Source organism: Dasypus novemcinctus, chromosome 1, assembly GCF_030445035.2.
Source record: "Dasypus novemcinctus isolate mDasNov1 chromosome 1, mDasNov1.1.hap2, whole genome shotgun sequence".
Lineage (NCBI taxonomy): Eukaryota > Metazoa > Chordata > Mammalia > Cingulata > Dasypodidae > Dasypus > Dasypus novemcinctus.
Genome location: NC_080673.1, coordinates 203,357,476 through 203,379,536, shown reverse-complemented (window position 1 = coordinate 203,379,536; position 22,061 = coordinate 203,357,476). Strand labels below are relative to the sequence as shown.

The 22,061-nt window shown below is 47.8% G+C and overlaps 1 protein-coding gene across 4 annotated transcripts in view; it reads right to left on the bottom strand.

Moving 5' to 3' along the window:
• The window catches only part of TBC1D14 (TBC1 domain family member 14), a 112,150-nt gene that overhangs the window by 29,570 nt on the left and 60,519 nt on the right, over positions 1-22,061 (bottom strand). For all 4 annotated transcript variants that reach the window (XM_058301293.1, XM_058301288.2, XM_058301283.1 and 1 more), the window contains 4 exons: positions 6,161-6,279; positions 5,290-5,372; positions 4,485-4,602; positions 2,155-2,261 (listed from right to left, as the gene is read on the bottom strand). In XM_058301293.1, coding sequence (XP_058157276.1) covers positions 2,155-2,261; positions 4,485-4,602; positions 5,290-5,372; positions 6,161-6,279 — 427 coding nt within the window. The remainder of the gene's footprint in view (positions 1-2,154; positions 2,262-4,484; positions 4,603-5,289; positions 5,373-6,160; positions 6,280-22,061) is intronic.

Below are 22,061 nucleotides of genomic sequence, written 5' to 3'. Positions count from 1 at the left end.
GGATGGGGACTTAGCTTTTGTAATGTCAGCGGGAGACAGGGGAGATCTCTGTGGACCAAGGTCGTCAGGGCATGCCTTCCCAAAAGAGGTACTGGACAAGTAAAGCACAGATGCTGGTGGTCTCAGAGTAAAACGGGGCACAGTGTAAGAGGCTTTAAAAGTCTGCCCAGGGCTTTAGTGGTGTTTGGGGGACGGGGCGTTGAGATTAGAACAGCAGATGCAACTTCTTTTAAGACCTCCAGGCCCAAATTCAAAGCACAAGTCTGACTTCCCTAAGAGTGAAGTTTTACTAGGACTATTAGGTTGACTTTTCCACGTCAGAACACGGGTTTCAGAATCAGCCAGAGTGAGAATCCTGGCTCCGGGGCATCTGAGGCCTGGGGCACAGCCCTGACCCTTTCCTGGAGGCTGACCCTTCTCAGTAGGAAAGTGGGGTAACCACATCTGCCTCCACAGGGGCGGCACAAGCACAGAGCAGACACTGTAAGTAAAGATCCCAGCACATGCCCGGCGCTCAGCGGCTGGAAGCCAAGCTTTTATGCTCCTGCACTGCCTGAATAGCAGGGACACGGAGGTTAAGCGGCTCCAGGAAGGTGGCGCTCACTCATCCAACAAATACCTCTTGAGGACCTGCCATGTGCCAAGAGCGTGCGGAGAACCCAGCAGGTGAGGCCCCTGACCCTGAGTCCAGACTTTCCTGGGGGCACCAGATGTCGGGCAGCTGACCACAGGAGCAAGAAACGAGCACAGGGCAAGCCAAAACCAAGGTTAAAACAAAACTTTCAGGACAGTAACTGAGTAAATATAGCTATTTAGCCCAAACCACTATGATATGATCCATGGAAGATTTGGTAGACTGTAATCTAAATAAAAATCAACCCAGGCATCAGCAAGAACCAAAAATTCAACACACATGGACACACACTGAATTTGCTCAGACAGGCTATTGGTAGAGTTTAGAATTTTCAAGAACAGGAACTAAAATAAATGTTCAACAATTTCTTCAAGCTTCTACATCTGAAGATGCTTAAAAACGACGACAACAACAATTTTTAAAAAAAGCCTTCTCCAAGTTAAAGGGTAAAAACATCCTATCACATAAACGTGTTAAAAAATTTTTTGGCAGGTATGGCTTTAGTCAGAGGCTGCTGCTTCAGGACCTCCCTGTGCACAGAGACCAAGAGCAGGCACCGTGGGCTCCAGAGCACTGCCGGGAACGAGCTCAGTTACAGGACAAGGTAGGCCATGAAGATAAAATGGAAACCCCAGCTACACAGGGGAGACAGAAGCCAGCCAGTTTCAAACACAAATACGCCCAATTCCATCGCAGCGTTTACTGGGCACTAACATAAAGATGAACAGGAAGGATCCCTGCCCTCCTGCAGCATGGACTGCAGACAGAGAAGGAAATAGAGTTAACGACTGCCATTTATTAAGCCCTTGGTCTGAAGTCTGCAGACGCCTTACAGCAACCTCAGGTGGTGCACAGAGTCCTGCAGAATGCCTGGCCCCGGTAGGAAGTGAATCCAGTGACTTCCATCTGGGGCAGGAGACACACATGCAAGCTGAACAAGGGGGGAAAGAGCACATGAAAGGGCTGTGAGAAAGGTGAGAGGGCATCTCACCTCCCCACCCTGATTTTAAGACGTTAGAGCCCTGGTCCTAGCACAGCCTGTTGTCTGCTCCAGGTACTTAACTAACACGTAAATATAGGCCTAGAGAGAAATTCCAGAAAAAACCAACAGGTACAGCAAATAGGATAGCTCCATAGAAAGAACCACTTGCCACCCCTCCGTTTTCCATTCACTTGGCAGGTCAGCCGAGGCTTGCTCTCCAGGACTTTGTAAGTGATCCCAACGCAGTCAACCCCGACGCTCTGAGAGCGTAACCGCTACCCCCATCCATCCAGGGAGGACGACAGGCAACAGGAAGAGGGCAGGACTGGCTCCGCATTAGCGGCCCATGGAAGCACCGAGGACTGACCCCAGGCCTCCTGGCACCTCGCCCTCCTCGCGGACACGGTCACCCGGTGGCCTCTCGAGGGCCAGCTTTAGGCAATGGTTGCTGTTCTCCCAATGGGGTGAACGGGCCAGAAGCCCAGGGGCCCAGGAGGAAGCACCCGAGGCCGGGACCGGGCCAGCCACTCACACTCACCGTGGGTGATGTTCAGCTCGTTGCCGATGGCCAAGCTCCAGACTTTGCCTCTCACGCTTGGAGGGATACCCTGCCACCACAAATCTCGAACTTTTCTAGAAGACCACCTGGACAAAAATGAAAGTGTGGGTTGATTAGTTTGTTTTCAGTGGAGAAACATCTAACAACTCGGGTGCTGAGCCTGAAGCACCAGAAGTTGGGAACACAGGACTGTGTAAGTCACAGTCCCTGCTCTCAGGAAGCTCCCGGTCCAGTATTCTATAGGGTCCGGGCAATGTGATTTCCTTCCACGAGAGGTGCTCTGGGCACCTTCCCAGAGCCAGAAGCTGAATGCCTGTAGCAGTCTAAGCAGGGAAAGGAGGGAAAGCCCTTTCTGAGTAGAAACCACAGAAACAAGAAATCACCAGCTTATCGAGGGAATTGCCAGCAGTTCGGTATGCATGGAGAGTGCTGAGAGGCCACGCTGCAGAGCTGGAGGTGAAGGCTAGACCCAAGGGCCCCGAGAAGCAAGCCCCGAGACCTGGGCAGCCAGGCACCACGCTACAGCACGCAGGCCAAGTGCACAGCAATGCTCGGAGGGCTTTTCTCGGGGATGAGCTGTCAAAGTAATGGCAGAGGAGAGCCTGCTGGCTCAGAACATTCTGGACGGCACAGAATTGTTCAGGTCTGTTGGTCACATTGATTACCACTGGCAAAAGACTGGCACAAATGTGAAAGTGCTGAAGCCAAAGATGCCCATGGTGCTTCTGAAGGCAGTATGGAACACTGGGGGTACACTGGGGGTACACCAGGGGCCCACGGGCTATGTCAAGGCACTGAGACTGGGTCTGCTTCCCAATTCCGTCCCTCACCTGTGTAACGTGGAGCAAATTACTTATCCTCTCTGAATCTCTATCATCCTCTCCCAAATCAAGAGGATGGAATGTACCACCAAGGGCTGTCGTGAGGATTAGGCAGGATCACGTGCAGAAGCCCCTGGGGCAGTGTCTGGCTCCGAGGAGGAGCTGGCTAAAGGCAGCCACTGCAGGCATGCACCCATTGGGGTCACAGCAATGCAGGGCAGTGTGAACCGCCCAGGGACAGGCCCAGGGCTTCTGGGGAGCTCAACTTCTCTTCCTGGACGCCAGTAAGAGAAGAATGTTCCTTGACTGCCCCCAGCCTACTAGAGACACAGCCTAAAAAGCAGGCTCTGTGGATAGCTTATTTTCCTAGTGAAGATCCTCATCCCCTGTAATGGAATAAGTGACACTCAGTGTCAGATGAGTCCCAACATCCAGATGTTCAGGTTCAAAGGAATGAAAGAAGAAGGGAGATTGGCATCCAAGCTCCCTACAGATCTCCCACCTGCCCCCATGCAGCTCCTGGTGATGGGGACAGGCCCAAAAGGAGCCACCAGCCACTGTGCACGGCCCTGGACTGCTGTCCACACACCAGCCTACCCCATTCTGAACACACAGGAAGAAAAACAAGATCTACAGCTGTCCCTCCGATGACAGTAGCTGCCAGACTCTGACAGGTGCATACTCTGTACTGGACACTGGGAGGATGTCCTCAAAGAGACCCAGACCCCACCTTCCAGGAGAGGATGCTGAAAGCAAACTGCAGTGTCGCCAAGGGAGTCTTCTACAGGGACCCTGAGACAGGGAGAGGCAGGAAAGTCTTCCCTGAGGAAGACTGAGTTTTACGGAAGGAACGGGTTAGTTGGAGGAGGAGTCACAGGGCAAGCTACTCAACGCAGGCAGAGCGGAACGTGCGAAGGCCTGGAGGCATGAAAGCGCCAACACTACTGGTGGCTCCCGAATGACAGCAGTCCGCCCAAGTGAAGGGACATGAAAGGTGAGGCTACAGAGGAAAGGAAGGGACAGGCCACCTCACAAAGGGTCCTGTCGGCTAAGCCAAGGAATTCAAATTTTATACTGAGAGTCATAGGTAGTTACTGAAACTTTAAGTAGGGAAGTAACACAGGCTTGTGCTTTACAAAGATGCCTCTGGCTGCTGAGTAGAAGATGAACTGAGGGCACGGTGGGGAGGGGCTACTGCGGCATCCAGGCAAGGAACAAGGGCTGAACAAGGCCAAGGGAAGTAAGTCTGTATTCAACTTAAGTGTATCATGTAATTCCAGCCAAGGCTTTGATAAGAGCTATAATTAACAGAGCTGCCGCTTGCAAGGTATAAATAATAAGGTGATATATGGGAACCCTGCACGTTATGCGTGATTGTTCTGTAAACCCACTTCTCTAATAAAGAAAAAAAAAAAATAATAGAGCTGCTGCCTCTAGATTCTAGAAGGAAAGGATTTCCAGCCCAGCGTGTCCATTATGTCCTCTTACATCGTTTCCCAGTTAGGTAAAATCTCATTGTTCCAAATAAGGACAGCATTCCCAATGCTTTCTTCTAATCTGCATCTTTCCTCCAGCTGCTTTTTCCTCCGCTGGGCTTCTTTGAGCTCTAGAAATCACAATGAGAAGAAAAAGAGAACGTTATTAACTTACAGCCACCACTTTCAAATATGGTGATTTTTCTCAAAAAGTCACAGTGCAAAAACTCCAGGCAAAGGGCACAGCACTGGAGGAGTCAGAGTCAAAATCGACGAGGCTCAGTTCAGACCTCATGGACTACAGAAGGCTTAGGCATTATCCTTTTCTTAGTAAGCTTTTTAGTATGACACGCAGACAGAAAAAAAGCATAATTATAAAGTGCACGACTCAACTCTCACAGAGCAGACAAACCCATGGAGCTACCACCCCAAAGACCAGAACCTTGGCAGGACACCCTCACACCCACCCCACGCTCCTTCCCCTTCCCAAGGTAACCTCAATTCTGACTTCTGGCAGGGTAAGCACGACTCTTAACATCTAAAAGGTAACTCTGAGAAATACCATGCATTTTGGTTTACTGACACTTCGTAAACACCCTAGGATCGTAGGGGTTCTTAGGTGCGGCAAGGGATTTTATCAAATCCAGCCACAGCTTCCCGTAAGGGTAGTAGAAACATACATTTTGATGGAAAAGTACAAATTTCAAAATATTAAAGTCCTAGGAGTCTAAGGCACCAACGGGGGAAAAACAACATATCCGGAAAGAAATACCATCTTCTGCTCCCTTACACAGCCAAGCACACAGCAATTCCGTTACCTCGTCTCTTGGCCTGCACCACCATCTCCTCATACTGCTGCCTGTGTTTCTGGGCCTCTTCCGCTGGTTTCGCTGGGAGATTGCTTGTTAGGAAACAAACAGGGTTTCATATTGTAAATACTGAAATCAAGCCTGAAGCACAAGGGGCACGAGCTGGGGGCCACTACATAAAGTACCAGCAAACCCCAACAAATCTGAAGTCGAGCCTGTGCTTTACCTTTTTAAACAGATCTGAAGTTGCACACTTTTTTTTTTTAAACTAAAACTTACTCTGTGTTTCTCATCCATTACCCAGAGTTATATTTAAAAAAAAAAAACAAAAAAAAAAACTTCCCTGGCTGGCTGGTAATCCCTTGTACTCCCTGAGGGCTGAAAATGAGATCAACCAGTTATCTAAACCGATCTCTACACATAGCTGGAAACCAGAGGTCCAGAGAGAGGCAATGACTTGACCACCATCAGAGTTTACCACCGATCCCAAAGAACCCAGAAGGCTAGTCCAGGAATCTGCAATCCTGGCTCCTCCAAAAAGCTCACTCTAGAGGGCACTTTCCAGTGTTTCTTGCAGTTATAAACCAAACTAGAATGTATAATAGCTATTTAAAACTTTTTAAATACTAAATTAAAAAGAAAAATCATCTGGATGGAAACTGCTGGTCAGAACGTGACGCTAAAGGGTAATTTTCCACGAGTCATTATTTACTATCATTACACAGCACACATTAAAGGGGAACTTGGCATTTTCAGAAAGTGATGAGGGTGCGCCCTTCCCTCCCTCTTGTAGCCCTAGTTCTCGCCTACTGAAAAGGTGACTGGCAAATTCTGATCATCTACTCAAGCACACATTCTTTACGGAGTCTGCTCGACTCACGCGGGTCTGTCTTCTAGGATGAGTGCAGTGGTGGAAAGTGGCTCAAAATCAAGATTCTTCCTCACGTTCTGCTTGGGAGAGGGCGGCTTGTTAGGTCGTCCAGCCTTGTCTTCACATTCCTAGAACAAAGAAACCAGGTGTGACTCGGGGCCTGGCTGGTCCTGATATTAATTAGTCCATCTTAAAGCAAGAAAGTTTTTCTTTTTAAATGAAAGTCCTTGGGAAACGGACTTTGGCCCAGTGGTTAGGGCGTCCGTCTACCACATGGGAGGTCCGCTGTTCAAACCCAGGGCCTCCTTGACCCGTGTGGAGCTGGCCATGCGCAGCGCTGATGCGCGCAAGGAGTGCCGTGCCACGCAAGGGTGTCCCCCGCGTGGGGGAGCCCCACGCACAAGGAGTGCGCCCGTAAGGAGAGCCGCCCAGCGTGAAAAGAAAGAGCAGCCTGCCGAGGAATGGCGCCGCCCACACTTCCCGTGCCGCTGACGACAACAGAAGCGGACAAAGAAACAAGATGCAGCAAATAGACACCAAGAACAGACAACCAGGGGAGGGGGGGAAATTAAATAAATAAATAAAATCTTTAAAAAAAAAAAAAAAAAAAAAAAAAAAAAGAAAGTCCTTTAAGCTCGTTTCAGTGCTTAACGCGCTGAAAATATTTCCCGCTATTCAGAAGGAAAAACCGTCAACTGAAGGGGTGCTGGTGCTCAGGGCCCCACTGTGAAATGAGGAATGTGCTTTCCTCGTTGGAGGGGAGCCACCAAGGGTCTTGTCTTCACAGCAGCCCCTTTTGAGGGCCCACAAATTGCCTCAGGTCTCCCAGGCTTCTCCTGGATAAGAGGTTTTCTGTCTTCTGGACACTATAAATGTTAACTGATGATCATACTGGCCACTGGGAAGCTCAGAGGCAGAGTGAGGGCCCCTGCTTCATCTCATATACACACTCCCACCCTAAATTTCTAATCCACTTCTTTTTATGCCATGGTATTTTACATAGTTTTGTTAGCCCTCCAACTCTCTCCTGAAGCAAGAAAGGGATTAAAAATCCTCTGCATGAAGATAAAATGGTTTCATTTTCCAAAGGCAAAAACATCAAAACGGAAATTCCACTACAAACCTTGTTGTCATGCCCCGGAAATCTAAGAGCAGCCTCTTACCACGGGCCATTGATCTGTCCCATGGATTGCAAACACAAAAGCTAATGGCTCAGCCACACCTGACGACCCATATTCCAAATGCCCAACCAGAAGTGCCCTGGAGAGCCAAGCAGCAGCCGGTGCCAGGGTCCAGCCGCCGAAGCACCGCGCGAGTTGCCTCGGATGGACTAGGCTCCCAGGAGCCCTCTAAGGGGAGATAATCAAGTGGGAAAATAAGACAAACCCACGGGGCGTTCACCTCAGGTTTAAACAATTCCAGGGAAGCGGCTGTGGCTCAGCTGATAGAGTGTCCGCCTATGATATGGAGGGTCCAGGGCTCAATACCCAGGGCCTCCTGACCCGTGTGGTGAGCTGGCCCACGCACAGTGCTGCCTTGCGCAAGGAGTGCCGTGCAATGCAGGGGTGTCCCCTACATAGGGGTGCCCCACGCACAAGGAGTGCGCCCTGCGAAAAAAACCCACAGCCCACCCAGGAGTGGCGCTACACACACAAAGAGCTGATGCAGCAAGATGACGCAACAACAACAAAAAAGCAACATAGTTTCCCGGTACCGCATGATAAGAATGCAAGCGGGGACGTGAACTTGGCCCAATGGATGGGGCGTCTGCCTACCACATGGGAGGTCCATGGTTCAAACCCCGGGCCTCCTTGACCGGTGTGGAGCTGGCCCATGTGCAGTGCTGATGTGCGCACAGGGAGTGCATTGCCACACAGGGGTGTCCCCCGTGTGGGGGAGCCCCATGCGCAAGGAGTGTGCCCCATAAGGAGAGATGTCCAATGCGAAAGAGGTGCAGCCTGCCCAGGAGTGGTCCACACACACGGAGAGCTGACACAACAGAATGACGCAACAAAGAGAAACACAGATTCCTGGTGCTGCTGATAAGGATAGAAGTGGTCATGGAAGAGCACAGCAAGTAGACACAGAGAGCAGACAACTGGGGAGGGGGCAGGGAAAGAAATAGATAAAAAAATCTTTAAAAAAAAAAGAATGCAAGTGGACACAGAAGAACACACAGCAAATGGACACAGAGAGCAGACAATGGGGGGAGAGAGAATTAAATAAATCTTAAAAAAAAAATAAACCATTTCAGACAACAACAGCAGTATCGTGAGGTGTAAGCGATTAATTGCTAATGAATTTTACTGGCACTCACTGCCAAAAGAGGTGTTGCTGGTAAAGTCATTTGGCAAGCAATTATTTTCTCAGCTGGAAAAGTCCACAGGCTTCTAAAAAGCGGAAAGAACAAGTGATTCGAGCCATGAGAAGGGAGCACACCGGGTGGGCAGTGTCTACATGCCAGATGCACAGGGTCGGGGCCCTACACTGCTAGCTCTGGCTTAGAGCGGCTCCATTCGAACAATCAATTATCCCCACTGACCAAAAAGAAAGAGCGCCGACTCCCTCGTCACCTCAGTCAAGCGCCTTCACTGAATCCCGCTACTGGACGTGGTGCCAGCCACAGGACGCTTCAAGTCTAGCGCCTGGGTGTCAAACTCTTGCAATTCACAGGAAATCTACCAAAAGCTGGTGATGAGAAAGAGACTGAGGCACACTTCATTGTGGAAAAGAATTACTAACGCCTGCCTAGTAAGGTGCTTATGTGCCAAGGCCAAAGATGCTGGACTCCCAAGTTAGATGCCCCAGCATTTGGATGTCCATTCTTCCTCACTTTTGTGTGTCACACACAGTCTCCCTTAAGCTCCGTATCAACCTGTATGGCAGGTGTCACCCCACGTTTCAGATGGGGTAGCTCAAGTGCCTTGCCCCAAAGCACACAGAACTCTTTCCACTCAGCCTGTCCACATCCCGTCTCTGAAAACACTAAAATAAACCGGTGTCCTAAGACGCCTTAAAGGAAAAAGGCCGAGACTTACAGGGGTTGAATGGGGCCTCTGAAGCCAGGTGTGGGAACTAATTCAAGTCCACCCACCACCGACTGTGACTTTGGGCAACATACTTCCAATCCCCAAGCCTTATTTCCACATCTGCAAAATCTGAAGCAGGACCACCAGAGAGGGGTGCCTACGGGGTTGGGGGATTGTGAGGCGGCATGTCCCAGGAGGAAGGGAGCAGAAGGGCAGCCACTGTGGGCCTAGGCCTTCCCTTTCTTGTCTCAAGCCTGAAACTGCTGTGTGTGGCAGCAGAAACGCTCTCGAGCCAAGCAAAGGGCACAGATATGCCAGGAACAGCGAAAGAACAAATGCCTCCATTCGTGATAAAAAAGTCACATCTTTTCCATCAGGGCTCCTCACTGCTCCTGATGGCCACGAGCAGCAGCGGGCACTAAGGGAGCAGATGTCACTGCATTCACCGTCACACTAGCCCGAGGCTGGAGCTGCCACCACCCCCACAGCACAGGTGGGAGCTGGGAGGGCAGAGTCGACCACGACTCGCCCGCTGGCCAGTGCTGGCGCTGGGGTCCAAAGGCCCATTCAGCCGCAGGCCGCCTCTGTACAACTCATGCGAGGCTCTCGCAGAAGTCAACTGGAAGTGATCCAATGACTCGTACTCAGTCTGAACAAAGCTGATGACCAGGACAGAAGCCTGTAACGCTGACCCAAGAGCACGCAGTAAGTGACTACGTTTTCATCAGAGACGACGGCACGATTTAAAGAAGAGCGAAGGCCCTGCCCGCCCCTACCTGGACTCGAGGGGCAGCCTTTTCAAGCTCATGGCCCCTCAACAGCATTTAGGAGCACGAGTGGCTATGAAACGTGTTACAGGTCCTGCTCCAGATGTAGAGAGAGATATCAACCCTAAGTCCACCTTCCAGCCCAGATAAACCAACTTTAGAAACAGAAAAGGCCTGTTCCCTCTAAGGATCCCCCGTGGGGAAAGAGAACAAAAAAGGCCCTGGAGAAACAGGAGGCACCGGGCAGTGAATTGTCAATGTTAGAGTCAGCATGGAGGGAGCTAAGGCTCTGGTCAAAAGGACTTGCTTTCTAAGACCTGGCTTTGACCTTGGGCAAGTCACCTTGCTTCGCTATCAGCCTCAGTGTCCTCAGCTATAAAACAGTAGAAACTGTGAAGACTAAGGGGATGCTGGAATGAGGTAATACATGCAAATGGCCACCAGTAAAGGGCTGCGCCTGGCAAGTGTGAGTGCAGCCCCTGCCTCACTCCCACTTTCACTCCAGTTCCTTCTCTCCACTGGACCAAGTTTTGAAGGCCCTTGGTCCACACGCGGGAACAAAGCTGTTCTCGGCTGTGCCCTTCCAAAGCTCTGCAGTCTTTTGTGATGTCTATATCTTTAAAAAAATACAATTTACAAAAATGATGGGGGTGGGGGGTGGGGAGTGGGTTATATGGGAACCTCTCATGTTTTCTAATGTAACGTTCTTTGTGATCTATTAACTTTAACTTTTAAAAGTGCAAAGCAGAAAAAAACACAAAAGCTCTGTAGGTTACTCAGTAAAATGAGGCGCCCCTGCAAGCCACAGCTCCCGAGTCCACGGCCTTGTGCAACCCTAAAGGGAACTGAGAGTGGGGCTCTTCAGAGCACTAGGGCAGGGCAGTTCAGCTGGGCGGGCCAACATTTTCCTACAATGAAACAAAAAATACCAGCGTGCACTCAGTGAGGGCAGTTGGTTTTAGTTTTATACTAGTTGCATATGTTCACTCTGCGTCCCTGAGTAAACTGTCTAACTGGAGGTCGTGGGCAAAAAAATTTACAAGCCATAATTTTAGGAGCACAGCTGGCCAAAGTTCCTGCCCTGAGGAATTTACAGTTTCACTCTGGGGAAGACAAGACCATGAGGCAGCAGCAAACAAAACATGCCACACCTTGCAGGGGCTAAGCTGTGGTCCACTGACCCAGCAAAGGTTCAGGGGAAAAAAGAGAGTGAGAAACAGGGTAGCTGAGCAGGGCCCAGCTCCACTCGGAAACTATGAACAAAAGTGCCTTAGCTGGCAGGAGGCAGAGGGAAGGGAGCACCTAGGAGAGAGGGGACCTGGGAGCAGCCACGCTGAGCACCAGGTAAGACGCTCGGCCCCTGGCCCTGGAGGGCTCCCTGGAGCCGGGGCAGCAGGACACAGGCAGCCGCAGCCTCAAGACAGGGCAGAGACGACGACCGCCTCGAGGAGCAGACATGCAGGGGGAGCACGGGGCCCGGCACGCCTCGGCTGGGAGCAAGCAAAGGGGGGTTCCTGGAGAGGGTGCCATTGGAGCAGCAGAGGCTGGTGAGATCCAAAGGAGGCGGCAAGGGAGAGGCTTTCTGCCAGTGCGCGCCCTGGCCGAGAGTTGCACGCCGCGGGCGTCTTCGCAGGTTGGCCTGAGCACTTTCAGTGGGGAGTGAGAGCATGATGCTGACTCAAAGTTGTTCTGCTCTAGATTGAGGGTCTCAAAGAACAAGCTACCTGGAGCTGGGGGGAGGAGGCCCAAGAAAGAGAGGGAGAACTGGGCGGGCGCTGGGTAGCGGCCCAGGAGCCCTCCTACGGCAGCGTCCACTGGGTGCGAGTGAGCTGTGTGGTGCTAAGGGCCTTAGACTCTTCAATTAAGCTCGTGGTTTGCCAGTTAAGAAAGAAAAAATAGCAATAATAAAAGCTGTCTCAACAACGTCGGCTTCAAGGAGGAGAAAGAAGATCTCGCTCCCCAAACGATGAAAGTATTCCTGGTAGGACGAGAGAAGGGTAGCCAATGCCACTGACAGAACTGGAAGACAGTTAAAAGAGATGGCCAGCTACAACAGCAATTCGGCCAGCAGATGCCTCCCGGCTTCCTGGAAACCTGTTTAAGCAAGCTGGAGAAAGGGTCATGAATAAAAACCAGCAGCAGTGCTGAAGTCTCTTCACTCATCTGTACACAGTGCCAGGACTGGTGACTTAGAATACCCGTGGAGGGCTTAGGAGGTACTGCTGGAAGGGGATGCACCCGTGCAAACGGTCAGCGCGCCAGAGCAACTGGAACGCGCGCCAGGGTCAGAAGAGTGGCCCAGGTGCGGCCACGCTAATCCATCACCTCCCCAGGTAGCAGCAGCAACAGCAGGACTTGACGGCTTTCCTCCATCCTTCCAGGCCTGTTTCCTTCTGTTACAGGTGAAGATGCAGTGAGAAGAGGTGCACGTGAGACACCTTGCCACAAAAGGTGCTAGAGCATGAGGGATTATCAGCCTTACCAACCAGGGGCAAGGGTACCTGTGTGATGTCATAGCATTATTTTTCAAAATCCTTCACTCTCAGAGGGCCACTTCAGAGGAGTGGGGTGAAGACTAAACAGGCTGAAGGGCCCCTAATGCTGCAGCAGGTTTAATCCTTGGCCATGGGTAAGAAGCAATAAGGGGCATTGCTGGAGAATCCAGAATCTGTTCTTTTGCAATTTTCCACGGGGAAGAGTGGGCTGTAAGGCCCTTACAAATGCTTCCCATTCCAAAAACCAATCCTGGGGACCCCTGAGGCCTGACCCCACCTGAGCAAGGCCCCTGAGATCTCCGAGGGCCCTTCACATCCCGTTCTTCGCCTTTTCCTCCCACTAAGCAGTCCCACTGTCTTCCCGGATGGCGTTCTCCACGTCAAATTCCTTAGCCAGGCGCCCTGCACAGAGAAGTTCGTGGGTCCCCGGTGGTGGAGGATATGAAAGCTGAGCTGTGCGTTCGGGGGCGCCTGGCTGCGCTGCAATCTGACCACCCACTCGGACCTCAAGCGAACAGGCTGCCGGCTCGGCCCCACACAAAGGCTCCCGGGGCCCACAGCAAGGCCGCCTGCCTCGAGGAGGGGCTCGGGCCGGGGCGGCCGTGAACCCGACACGGGCTTCGGTCACCAACACGGCCAGCGCTCGCATTTGGGGCAACACGAACCGGGGCCCTCGGAGCCCTGGAGGGAAATCTTGCCGAAACACAGAAAAGAAGGCCGGGGCCGAGCCCGGATGGCCCGGGTAGGTCGGCACGCTTACGCAGGCCGCGGCCGCCGCGGGGGCCGCGCGCACACCCGCACCTCGGCCCCCACGCACGCAGCCCCGCGCCCCGACTCACCATGAACGGGGCCTCAGCGGCGCGCGGCCGGCGGCCCCATGCCCGGGCGCAGCAGCTGGCCTCCTCGGGCGCGCGGCGGACCCGCAGCGGGGACCCGCGGGGGCGCGCGGCGGGCGGGGCGCGCACCCGGGCGCAGGGCGCCGCACCCAATCCGCGCTCCACTTCCGCCCGCCGGGCCGGGCTCGCCCACCGCGCGCTCCCCGGCCTGGGGGCCCCGGCGCGGCGCGGGCGGTGCCTGGGGGCGGCTGCGGCAGGGCGCGCCGCCGCGCCTTCCTCGCGGGAGCGCGCGTGCGCCGAGACCTCGGGATCGCGCACGCCCCCTCCCCGGGCCGCAGCGGCCGCCCAGACCCCCCGGGGAGCGCGCCTCCGCGCCCCCAGCGGCCTTGCGTGGCCGTGAGCGCCGCTCGCCGGGTCACGGGGAAACTGAGGCCGCGAGCCTCCAGGTCCCAGCCGGGGAGACGTGCCGAGCCCGAGCGCGGAGGCCTGGGGACCGGCGGCCGCGGGGTGACGCCCGACCGCGGGACCCGCGTGGTACCCGGGAAGCGGGGAGCAGAACGCCCGGCGACCCGCGCCAGTCCTGGTGTGTGAAATAAAAAGATTGAGAAAGACAGATTACCAGGAGAAACTACAGAAAAATACTAACGCTGGTAATCTCTTTCCAGCAGTTTTTATTCTCCTCGCTCTACTGGGCTTCACGTGTTTTCTACAGTAAGTTTCTTTTACTGAAAGTGTCAAAATACACACTATCTGACAGAAATCGGGTGAGTGGTTGCTTCTGTGGGGGAATGCCTGGGAAGGGGCATGAGAAACTTTCTGGAGGGAGAAAATGTACTCATGATATACGTTATCAAAACTAATTGGATGGCAACCCAAGAACGGATAAACAAAATGTGGTTTATGCTTACGGTGGAATACTATTCAGCTATAAGAAGAAATGAAGTCGGAATGCATATGACCGCATGGATGAACCTCGAGGACAGCATGTGGAGTGAAACAAGCCGTTCACAAAAGGACAAATACGATATGCTCTCACTAGTATGCACTGAAAACAAGTAAACAGTTACACTATAGAGTATCGGTCACTAGGAGATAGAATGCGGTTGAGAAGGGGGAGCTGATGCTGAATGTATGAAGAATTTTTAATAAGGTTGATTGTAAATATGTGGAAAGGGAGTTGACTGTAATTCATTATAGTGAGTACAACACGGCTGATTTATAAATGTGATTGTGGCTGAAAGGGGTAGCCTCGGGAAGTAAAGGTCAGTTGAAAAAGGATAACCTAAGGATTGTATAACTGATTTCAAGGATGGGTGAGGATTGTGGTTACTAGTACAAATACAAGAATGTTCCTCTATTACAAGCTGTTAAGAATATGGTGATAAATGGGGAAAATGCAACTCATGTAACTTAAGAACTGTAGTTTACAGTAATATTGTAATATTTTTACAGCAGCGGCAAAGAAGGTACTATATCAAATATGGGTCAACAACGGGGAGATTTAAGGAGTATGGGCTTTTTCTTTTGAAGTAATGAAAACATTCTAAAACTGAGCTGATGACAGCACAACGCTGTGACGAAAATGAGAGCCACTGAGTGTGCACTTTGGCTGGACTGTACAAAGCATGGGACGGTGTAACAGTGAACCCCATGGTAGATGATGGGCTGTGGTTAACAGTACAAACAGGAGAAGGTTCTCTCATGAACTGTGACAAATACACAATACTATTAGGTGGTGTTAACAGTGGGATGGTTTGTGGGAAAAATACACCAAAAGAAAGCTATGGACTATAGTTAGCAGTACTATTACGATGGTGCCCTCATCATTTGTAACTAATGTTCCACAATGACGTAAGGTGTTGATGGTGGGATGGTGTATGGGAATCCTGTATGATATGCATGATTGTTTTGTAAGCTCACACTTCTCTAATAAAAAAAATTGTGAGAAAAAGAAAACTAATCGAATGGTACATCTCAGATCAAAGCAGTCCACTATTTGTAAAGTATACTTCGATTACCAAGGGAAAAAAAATCAAGTCTGCAAAGGGTCAGAATTGTTTCTGGTGGATCCAGTGTCTGAGGGCTGAACAAACGACATCAGAGCAACAGGCAATCTGAAGGAACCTCTCACAAGTCCCCTAGGCTAGAGTTACAGGCTGCCCCTACCCTGTCCTGCTCCCCAAACCCCAGGCAGTTTTCTGAAACACAAAATTACCAACTCACAGCAGAAACTTCTTCACTCAGAAGCCTAGAATGGCCCCCTGGCTATCATCACAAAGACAGACAAAGCCAAGCAGTGGTCGGGGTGTGAGAAACGAGCTCTAAACACTGCTGAGAGGCATGCAAACACCACCGCTGGATCAGGTTTGGCAGTTCCTACCTGGCTGAACATACAATTACCATACAGCCAGCAGTTCCACTCCTAGGAGTCTACCCAAGAGAAACAAAACATATCCACAGAAAGACTTGCCTGCAAGTGTCCACTGCACCACTGTTCACAACAGCCCAAACTCTACCAATCCAAACGTCCAACAGCCAGGGAAGAGAAAAGGGCCTGAAATAGTAGCGAAAAGGAACAAAGTGCTGATACGTGACGCGCCATTATGCTAGGTGAAAGACACCAGGCACAAAAGACAATTTGCATGATTCCATTCATAGAAAATTTCTTTAAAAGGCAAATCTCGAGACAGAAAGCAAATCGGTGTTTTTTGCAGGGGATGGGAGTGGGACTGGAGATATACTGCAAACAGGCATGAGGGGGCTTTTTCAGATGACAAAAGTACTTTAAAACTAGATTGTGAGGATAGTTGTGTAACAAATTTACTAAAAACCACTCAACACTTATAGTGAGTGAATTTTATGGTATATAATTGCTCAATAAAGCTGTTTTTAAAAAAGTAAAGGTAGGATGATTCTGGCTGGAGGCATTAGGAGAGAGCTTAAGAAGCATTGACCAAAACTTGGAAAGAGGCAAAAGCTGTGATGGGAGTGCGGGGTGGAAGAGGAGTGTCCTTTCAATTCATACCTGGGCATTTTAACATGTCTTCCCAAGGACTATTGAATTTTTTAGGAGAATATGCCTGTGCTTTTTATTATTTGATTAAAGCTCAGGTATCGCAAACGTACATATTAATTTATAAGTTAATAACTAATAAAGAGAAACCCAAAGATAGTTTTTTAAACCAATCAGTTTTATTGACACATATTAATAAAGCATATAATTCACTCAAAGTATACAATCAATGGTATTTGGTATAATCACATAGTTGTGCACTTATCACTTCAATAATTATTAGAGCATTTTCATTATTTCAATAATAATAAAAACAGACAAACAAGAAAATTCTTTACCTCTCAGTCTCTCTATGATTCCCCTGCCATACAAAGCTGCTATTTCTGGCTATTCTTGCACAGTTTTTTGTTTGTTTGCTTTTTTAAAAAATAACTCAATTTCATTGATACGTATTAATAAAGTGTAAAATTCATCCAAAGTGTACAATCAATAGTATTCGATATAATCACATAGTTGTGCATTCATCACCTTAATCATTAGAGCATTTATATTATTTCAGTAATAATAATAAACAAAAATCAGGCAAATTCTTCACCTCTCAATCAATGATTCCCCTGCTGTACATAGCTATTTCTAGCTATTCTTGCAGTTTTTAAGCAGTTTTATTGAGATATATTCATATACCATACAATCTATCCAAAGTATATAATCAATGGCTTTCAGTGTAATCACAATATTGTGCACTCATCACCACAAAAAGTTTTAGAAAAAATTCATTAGCTCCAAAAAGAAAAACTCTTCCACATTCCTTAGCAGTCACCTCTCAATCCCTCTATCCTTGCCTAGCACTACATAACCACTAATCAATTTCCTCTTTATAAACTGATTTATATTTATATTTTATATAAAAGGGTTCATACAATATGTAGTACTCTGTGTCTGATTCCTGTCATTCAGCATAATGTGTTTTTTTCCTATCAACGTACATTAGTTTCACCCATATTAATATTTCAATTGCAGTTTTACTATGCTATACAGTCCCATGTTACATTTTTTAGCTAAGGTACTGTACATTACCTTAGACTTTCCCTTTAAACAGTCATACAATTATAATAATACTGCTACTTATAAACATTATGTAGAGCTTTCACATATTCTATTCATTTCTAAAGATTAACCCACATCCTTTTTATCAATTCTGGTACAAGTTAACTCTAGCTTATTATTCTCTGACCACATTCTATTTTCTGGACCCATATTCAAGTTATTAACGCCATGAGATTACACAATGTATTTAGTTTACAGTAGTGCAAATCATACAGCATTTGTCCTTTTGTATCTGGCTTGCTCCACTCAACATAATGTCCTCCAGGTTCTTCCATGTTGTCATATGCTTTACACTTCATTTCTTCTTACAGCTGCATAATATTCCATTGTGTGAATACAACAGTTTGTTTATCCATTCATCAGTTGATGGACACCTGGGTTGTCTCCACCTTTTGATGATCATGAATAATGCCACTATGAACACTGGTGCACAGATGTTCTTTCATGTCATTGCTCTCATTTCTTCTGGGTATATACTTAGTACTGGTATTGCTGGGTCACATGGCACATCTACATTCAACTTTTTTTTGTTTTTTTTTTCTCTCCCCCCCCCCCAATTGTCTCCTCTGTGTCCATTCGCTGTGTTCTTCTGTGTCCGCTTGTATTCTTGTCAGCGGCACTGGGAATCTGTGTCTTTTTGTTGTGTCACCTTGATGCATCAGCTCTCTGTGTATGCGGTGCCACTCCTGGGCAGGCTGCGCTTTTTTTGTGCAGGGCGGCTCTCCTTACGGGTGCACTCCTTGCACATGGGGCTCCCCTATGCAGGAGACACCCCTACATGGCAGGGCACTCCTTGCGCACATCAGCACTGCACGTGAGCCAGCTCACCACACGGGTCAGGAGGCCCTGGGTTGGAACCTTGGACCTCCCATGTGGTAGGAGGACACTCTTATTAGTTGACCAAATCCGCTTCCCTACATTCAACTTCTTTACGAACTGTCAAACAGTCCTCCACACTGTACCATTCTACATTTGCACCAACAGCGAATAAGTGTTCCTATCTCTCCACGTTCTCTCCAACACTTGTAGCTCTCCATCTTTTTACTAGTGGCCATTCTAATAGGTGTGAAATGATATCTCATTGTAGCTTTGATTTGCATTGCCCTAATCACTAGTGATGGTAAACATTTTTCATGTGTGTGTGTGGTTTTGTTTTGGTTTTTTTTTGCCATTGTGTTTCTTCTTTGGACAAGTATCTATTCAAGTCTTTTACCAATTTTTTAATCTGGTCATTTGTCTTTTTATTAAGCTGTGGCATCTCTTCAATGTATCATGAATATTAACGCCTTATCAGGTATGTGATTTCCAAATACTTTCTCCCATTGAGTTGGCTGCCTTTTCACCTCTTTGACAAAGTCCTGTGAGGTACAAAAGTGTTTAATTTTGAGAAGGTATCTTTTGTTGTTGTTGTTGTTGTTGCATGTGCTTTGGGTGGAAGGTCCAAGAAACTACCACCAACTACGAAGTCTTTAAGATGTTTCCTACATTTTCCTCTAGTAGTTTTATGGCCCTGGCTTTTATATTTAGGTCTTCGATCCATTTTGAGTTGATTTTTGTATAGAGAATGAGATAGGGGTCCTCTTTCATTCTTTTGGTCATGGATCTCCTGTTCTCCCAGCACTGTTTGTTGAAGAGACTGTTTTGTTCCGTTAGCATGGCTTTGGTAGGTTTTATGAAAACCAGTTGGACGTAGAGGTGAGGGTTTATTTCTGGACTCTCAATTCTATTCCACTGATCAATGTGTCTGTCTTTATGCCAACACCATGCTGTTTTGACCACTGTAGCTTTGTAATATGTTTCAAGGTGAGGCAGTGAGAGTCCAACCACATTGCTCTTCTTCTTTAGAATGCTTTTGGCTATTCAGAAGCACTTTCCCTTCCAAACGAATCTGATAATTGCCTTTTCTATTTCTGCAAAGTATCCTGTTGGAATTTTGATTGGTATTGCATTGAATCTATAAATCAGTTTGGGTAGGACTGACTTCTTCATGATATTGGGTCTTCCAATCCATGAACATGGAGTGCCTTTCCACTAGGTTAGATCTTCACTGATGTCTTTCAGCAGTGTTTTGTAGTCTTCTGCATATAGGTCCTGTACTTCTTTGGTTAAATTGATTCCCAGGTATTTGAGGTTTTTGTTGCTATTGTAAATGGAATTTTTCCCGATTTCTTCCTCTGATGATCCAAAACTAGTGTACAGAGACATTACTGATTTTTGCATCTTGATCTTGTTATCCTGCCACTTTGCTGAACTTGTTTATTAGCTCAAGTAGCTTTGTTGTGAACATTTCTAAATACAAGATCATATCATCTGCAAATAGTGAGTTTTACTTCCTCTTTTCCCATTTGGATGCCTTTTATTTTTTACTTTTCTAAGTGCTCTAACTAGAACTTCTAGCACAATGTTGAGTAACAACAGTGACAGGGGACATCCTTCTCCTGTTCCCAATCACAGAGGAAAAGATTTCAACCTTTCCCCACTGGGTATGATGTTGGCTATGGGTTTATCATGTATGCCCGTAATTTTACTGAGCAACTTTCCTCCTATCCTATCTTCCTAAGTGTTTTTATCCAGAAAGGTTGCTGGATTTTGTTGAATGCCTTTTCTTTACGATTGAGATGATTATGTGGTTTTCTTTTCTTCAATTTGTTAATATTGTGGATTACGCTAATTGCTTTTCTTGTGTTGAACCACCCTTGCATAGCAGAAATAAATCCCACTTGTTTGTGGTATTAAGTCTTTTAATATATTGTTGGATTCTAATTGCAAATATTTTGTTAAGAATTTTTGCATCTATGTTCATTAGAGAGATTGGTCTGTAATTTTCTTTTCTTACAGTATCTTTATCTGGCTGTGGTATTAGGGTGATATTGGCTTTATAAACTGTTTTGGGTAATTTTCCCTCCTCTTCAATTTTCTGCAAGAGTTTAAACAGGACTGGTGTTAATTCTTCTTGAAATGCTTAGCAGAATTCACCTGTGAAGCCATCTGGACCTGGACTTTTCTTCGTTGGGAGATTTTTGATGATTGATTCAATCCTTTTTAATGTAATTTAAGTTCTTATATTTCTTGTAGCATGTGTAAGCGGTGCATTTTCCATTTCATCTAGGTTTCTAGTTTGTTGACATATAGTTTCTCATAATATCTTTTTTAAGATTTATTATTTTAATTTCTCTCCCCTTCCCCGCCCCCCCCCCCCCATTGTCTGCTCTCTGTATCCATTCGCTGTGTTCCTCTGTGTCCACTTGTATCCTTATTAGCGACACCAGGAATCTGTGTCTCTTTTTGTTGCGTCATCTTGCTGCATCAGCTCTCCATGTGTGGCACCCTCGGCAGGCTGCACTTTTTTCCTGCGGGGTGGCTCGCCTTATGGAGTGCACTCCTTGTGCATGGGGCTCCCATACACAGGGGACACCCCTGCGTGGTTAAGCACTCCTTGCATGCATCAGCACTGCACGTGGACCAGCTCATCACACAAGTCAGGAGGCCCTGGGTTTGAACCCTGGACCTCCCATGTGGTAGGGGATGCTCTATCTGTCAGCCAAATCCGCTTCCCTCTCATAATATCCTCTTATTATCCTTTCTGTCTCTGTGGGGTCAATCGTAACTACCCACCCCCTTCATTTCTGATTTTATTTATTTGCATCTCCTCTATTTTGTCTTTGTTAGTCTACCTAAGGGTTTGTCAGTTTTATTGATCTCAAAGAACCAGATTTTGGTTTTGTTGGTTTTCTCTATTTTTTTTTGTTCTCAATTTCATTTATTTCTGATCTAATCTTTATTAAATTTCTTTCCTTCTGCTTGCTTTGGGAGTGGTTTGCTGTTCTTTTTCTAGTTTCTCCAATTCACTGAGATCTTTGATTTTAGCTCTTTCTTCTTTTTTAATATAGCTATTTAGGGCTATAAATTTTACTCTCAGGACTGCCTTCACTGTATCCTATAAGTTTTGATAAGCTGTGTTCTCGTTTTCATTCACCTCAATACATTTTACTAATTTCACTTACATTTTCTTTTTTGACCCACTGCTTATTTAGGAGTGTGTTGTTCAGCATCCCATTTGTGAATTTACATATTTCCTGTATATTACTATTATTCTTTAAGTGTATTTATTTCTCCTCCTTCCCTTGTTGTTTGCACTCGCTGTCTACTCTGTGTGTGTGCTCGTCTTCTTTTTTCTTTAGGAGGCACCGAAAACTGAACCCGGGACCTCCCATGTGGGAGGGAGGCACCCAGTCACTTAAGCCACAGCCACTCCCTGCTTTTTCTGTCTCTCATTGTGTTTCCTCATTGTGTCTCCTTGTTGTAGCATCTCGTTGCATCAGCTCACTGTACCAGCCTGTTGCATCAGCTTACTGTCTTGCTCATCTTCTTTAGGAGGCACCAGAAACTGAACCCAGGACCTCCTGTGTAGTAGGCAGGTACCCAACTGCTTGAGCCACATCTGCTTCCCTTTTCTATTATTGAGTACCAGTTTTATTCCATTATGATCTGAGAAGGTGCTTTGTATAACTTCAACTATTTTTTATTTCTTGAGGCCTGCTTGTGACCCAACATGTGGTCTATCCTGGAGACAGATCCATGAGCACTTAAGAAGAATGATTTAGGATGCAAAATTCTGTATATGTCTGTCAGGTCCAGCTCATTTATCATATTGTTCAAGTTC